The 5,355-nt window shown below is 35.3% G+C and overlaps 1 protein-coding gene across 1 annotated transcript in view; it reads right to left on the bottom strand.

The window, feature by feature from the left end:
• The window catches only part of LOC106868147 (DNA replication licensing factor mcm2), a 43,026-nt gene that overhangs the window by 20,067 nt on the left and 17,604 nt on the right, over positions 1-5,355 (bottom strand). The window contains exons 7-10 of the mRNA XM_014913278.2: positions 4,577-4,686; positions 3,507-3,714; positions 2,649-2,783; positions 1,047-1,238 (exon numbers count right to left, since the gene is read on the bottom strand). Of these exons, the coding sequence (XP_014768764.1) occupies positions 1,047-1,238; positions 2,649-2,783; positions 3,507-3,714; positions 4,577-4,686 (645 nt within the window). The remainder of the gene's footprint in view (positions 1-1,046; positions 1,239-2,648; positions 2,784-3,506; positions 3,715-4,576; positions 4,687-5,355) is intronic.

The following is a 5,355-nucleotide window of genomic DNA, read 5'->3' as shown; positions in this document are numbered from 1 at the left end:
TATATATATATATATGTATGTATGTATGTATGTGTGTGTATATGTTTGTGTCTGTGTTTGTCCCCCCAACATCGTTTGACAACTGATGCTGGTGTGTTTACATCCCTGTAACTTAGAAGTTTGGCAAAAGAGACCGATAGAATAAGTACTAGGCTGACAAAGAATAAGTCCTGGGGTCAATTTGCTTGACTAAAGGCGGTGCTCCAGCATGGCCACAGTCAAATGACTGAAACAACTAAAAGAGTAAAGAGTAATATATATACATACATAAGCTACCATAGTAAAATAGGCATGTCATTACCACACAAAAGGCAGGCATGACTCCATCGTTTTTACTTCAAAACAATGTGGCTTCAGTTTCAATCCCATTGTGTGGTTCCTTAGTTAAGTATCTGTTATTATATCTCCAGACTGTCCAATGCCTTTGAGTGAATCTTTTAGAAAGAATATGCAGCCTTGTGTGCATGCAAATATGCACAAATGCTGTCATTCCACAGTTACCACCAGCAGAGTAAAACAGTGATGTTCACATACCTTGTTGTCATTATGACCAGTTGCTTCACAGTTTTGAAGACACAGGGAACAAAAATATCCCTTACTTGAAAACAGGTAAGGAAAGCAATGGGAAGAGCATCAGGCCATCAAATCCTGCATCATATACTCAACTGTCTAACCCAGGGGTTTTCAAACTGTGGTCCGCGGACCACAGGGGGTTCGTGGACAGCAAATACTTTTTATGGGCAATTTGATTTTATATATGTTTTTTAATCTAAATCTTTTAATTGACAATAAACATATTTGTTAAATACTGTTAAATAAATAAATGTAAAAATATATGTTATTTTAAGCAAATATTTATGTATAAATTTCATAAGGTAAAGCCTGAAATACAAGTCAAAAAGTTTGAAAACCCCTGGTCTAACCTATGCTAGCATGGGAAAACATGCTAAAAACTGACTTTTCCTCTTCATCAAATAAAACTAACGCTAAAGAGTTCAGATAGAAAGTTTCAAGATGAAATTAAAATACAGCTTGAGAATACTTACCCTCTCAGTTATTCTTTCATCTTTTGAAAGGGCCACAATAGCCTTAACATCTTCATCAGTTAAACTACTGGCAGCAAGTTTCTCATCTTTCTTTGTAATATGGTTAGCTTGGATGACAGTTGCAAAGACAGGGAATCCATTGGCAGTATTCAAAGAGCCATCATAATTGTTGTGGTAAATACCAGTGAGTTCCTGCAAAAATTATACATCAGTCTTCTTTGTAATATCCCAAAATATTTGGTGAGAAATTATACTTATTAGTTTCTTTTAGTCACACACTAAAGTAAACTTTTGTCATTAAGTAATATAGTCAATTTAATTAACTTCAATAGAGGCGCAGCTGTGGCTGATAGTAAGATTGCTTCTCAGCCACATGATGCTGGGTTCAGTTTCACTGCATGGCACCTTGGGCAAGTATCTTCTACTACAGCCTCAGACCAACCAAAGCCTTGAAAGTGGATTTGGAAGACAGAAACTGATAGAAGCCTGTCATGTGTGTATGTGTGTCCACCACAGCTTGACAACCAATGTTGGCATGTTTACATCCCCATAACTTAGCAGTTCAGCATAAGATACCAATAGAATAAGTCCCAGACTTAAGTACTAGAGTTGACTCATTCGACTAAAAAATTTTATCAAGGCAGTGCTTCAGCATGGCCACAGCATAATGACTGAATGAAGTAAACAATAAAAGATATTACTGGTACTTATTTTGCCAACACCATGGAGGATGAAAGAGAAAATCATTGCTGAGTGGAAACTCACTACAGGGTGAGCAGACAGCAGGAGAAATCTTCAGATGAAGAACTTATGCTAAACAAGTTCCTGACATTCTAAGAGAGCCAGGCTCACCATGACTCTTAGGTGTCCTCTTACTGTTTTGAAATGCCACCTTTAGTGGGGAATGAACTCAGAACCTTTGGATGATCTTATTTCCCTGACCTGTGGCATATATTGCTTGGCTACAGTGACAATATAATAATGCTTAATCCTTATTAACTTCATTACTACTTGTATATTTTACAAGTCATATTAACTTAATTCTATAATACTAAGCTTCCAGTGTTGATGTACATCTAAACCTACTCATAGCAGATACTGTCTCTGCTTTTGAGACTGACCTAAATACATAACCCAATTAACTACAATGTTTTTAGCAACTTCCTCCCTGTCTTAGAGGTCCTGCTGGATGCTAAACTACAACAAGAATTAAAATTGGACATCAAACCTCCCCTGTCAACAAATCAACAACGTCATTAATATTACAGGCTTCAAACTTTGGCAAAAGGCCAGCAATTTCAGGGGAGGGGCTACAGCGATTAAACCAACCCCAGTGTTCAATTTGTACTTATTTTATCAACTCTGAAAGGATGGAAGGCAAAGTGGACCCCAGCAGAATTTGAATTCAGAACATAAAGATGGACGAAATGCCGCCAAGCATTTCATCCAGTGTGCTAACGATTCTGCTGGCTCACTGACTTAATAGAAGTGGTCAGCAAGTCCCTACAGAGAATCAAACCCTGTACCTCTCATATTCTGGCTGAGCACTCTGTAAGCTGAGAGACCCCTGACAATCATTAATATTATCAACCGAATACTTACCAGTTCATCACCAGGTTTGCACTGATCAACCAGATCATCAAGAAGAATAGCATCTTTTGATCTTGGTAAACGTCCAGGAGGTACTTTACCAGGGCTTTCTTGAATGGTAACACGCTGATAATTCTTGTAGATTGTCTGCAATAATAATAAAAGAAGAGAGTATGATACTTAAATTTCATTTAGAATTAGGTGTGTCAAATAAAAAAACATACATATTCTAAAGATTTATTTCTTATTCAGACACAAAACTACAAAATTAGAAGACATAATATCAATTAAATCAAACGCAGTATATTAAGGGAAGTTATTTTATCAATCTTAGCGGGATGAAAAGCAAAGCCAGTTTAAAACTCAACAAAGATATATACTTAAGCAGTCTAAGAGATTAGAGGTCATTACTAAATCTCTTATCAAAATCTGAACATAGTCTGAAAATTTTATACCAATCTTGTGTAATATAGACTGATAGAATGGTCCTAAGACAAAGTTACACTTATTGCAGTCATATTTGATGATGTTCAGTTGAGGCAAAACACCTGATGTGCTGGTCACGACACCACTTGTTCGAATTAACTGGTTCAGGTGGAGCTGCCTATGTAATTATGTAATATTAAAACTGTATAATTATTTTACCAACAAAAAAAGAAAGAAAGAAAGCTGATGAATATCAAAATCTGAACATAGTCTGAAAATTTTATACCAATCTTGTGTAATATATATTCATAAACAATAAATATTGGGTGAGATATGAAGTCTTAAGTTATTAGTGGCTATCTAGGGGAGATAATTGAGTGCGGTAGACTTTAGAGGCAAAAGTCATTTTCTGATGTAAAGCTATATAAATTTGCTGGTACTTACTTGTTCCATATTAATCTCAAATGGACCACTAGACTGACATTCTGGACAGGAACCTGGGCGTACTTCTTGATTTTGAGACTGATAGAATGGTCCTAAGACAAAGTTACACTTATTGCAGTCATATTTGATGATGTTCAGTTGAGGCAAAACACCTGATGTGCTGGTCACGACACCACTTGTTCGAATTAACTGGTTCAGGTGGAGCTGCCTATGTAATTATGTAATATTAAAACTGTATAATTATTTTACCAACAAAAAAAGAAAGAAAGAAAGCTGATGAATAAACATAGAATTCAATAACACAATGTACTGATAGAAGAATTAGGACGAAAGTTGTGTAGAAACTCTTTGGAGTAACATCAAGAGACTAGTTTCAATGTAACAAGATTTGAAACACCTTTGAATCCAAAGCCTAGCATAACAAAGTTATAGAAAGCAAGACACCTATTTTTGTCCCGCTGTCATACTGTAACCTCTCATCAACTGGCACACAGGTACATCCTCCAATGCCCCACCTCTCAAAGGATCTTTGTCTTGTGAGGTACTTGGTGACCCCTCCAGTGCTGGTGCCACGTAAAAAGAATCCAGTCCACACTGTAAAGTGGTTGGCATTTGGAAGGGCTTCAAGCTGTAAAAACCATGCCAAAACAGACAGTGAAGCTTGGTGCAATCCTAAACTACATAATTAGGCACAAGCATAGCTGTGTGGTTAAGAAGTTCACTTCCCAACCACAAAGTTTTGGGGTTCAGTCCTATCGTATAGCACCTTAAGCTAGTGTATTTTATTCTAGCCCCAAGTCAACTAAAGTCTTGTAAATAGATTTCATAGATGGAAACTGAAAGAATGCATGTGCATGCGGGTGTATCCTTATCTTGATATGATGTAATGGTTGTAAACAAGCATCATCATACAAGAGATTTCTGTTGTTTCCGATCCACCTTGAAAATATGTTTGGTACAGAGAAGTAGATATAATAAGGATTGTTTGAAGCTTAGTTATTAACCATAAAAAATCCAACTATATAAATAAGAATAAAAACCAATAAAAATAAGTAAAACTTTCAAGTTACCTAAGAGATCGAATGTCCTCAATAAGAGGTAATTCTGCAATTCTGATGTGAATCTCTTTAGCAATCCGTTCATAATTTGGGTACATGTTCAATACCACTTCTTTGGCTGCCTGAGAAAAATAACAATATTTTTTATCCAAATACAACATTTAACATGAAATTGTTTTACAAAAATAAAATAGTTCTTAATTTAGCAATGTTCAAACAGTGCCAATACAAGTAATAACCACTGAAGAACCTATATATATATATATATAAGACATAAAAAAAAAAAGAGGAATGACCAGCAAAAGTGGACTCATTGATTAATTGATTAATATCAATTTCTACCCTTATTAATAAATTTTATATATATATAAGTGTGGTGAGAGAGTAGATGTTTATTTCATTCATTTACAGTGGCTTCATAACCTTGTTACTTATATAACAGATACTACATCGGACGCAGACAGAATGGTAAATATATTTTTAAAATAGTTTACATAGTAAGCCTAGTTATGAGCTTTAAGTGCCATTCGGCACAGAAAGCAAAATCACTTGATACTGGGATATCTACTCTTCTCTGTGATTTTAACAAATGGGGACGACTGTTTTTCAGTACATTTGCTACATTCACTGTATTTGTTTACATATAGAGAGAGATGAGTGGCTTTGGAGAGTTTTAACTCTTCTTTCTTCAAGCAGGTGCATATTGTACCTTGACTTTTAATTATATATATATATATATCGACTTTAAATAGAGCTCAAAACTGATCCATTGAAAATACTTTATTATATAT

The sequence above is a fragment of the Octopus bimaculoides genome, chromosome 3 (genome assembly GCF_001194135.2).
Source record: "Octopus bimaculoides isolate UCB-OBI-ISO-001 chromosome 3, ASM119413v2, whole genome shotgun sequence".
NCBI lineage: Eukaryota > Metazoa > Mollusca > Cephalopoda > Octopoda > Octopodidae > Octopus > Octopus bimaculoides.
Note: the sequence above shows the minus strand (reverse complement) of the source record. Positions and strands in the feature narration are given on the sequence as shown.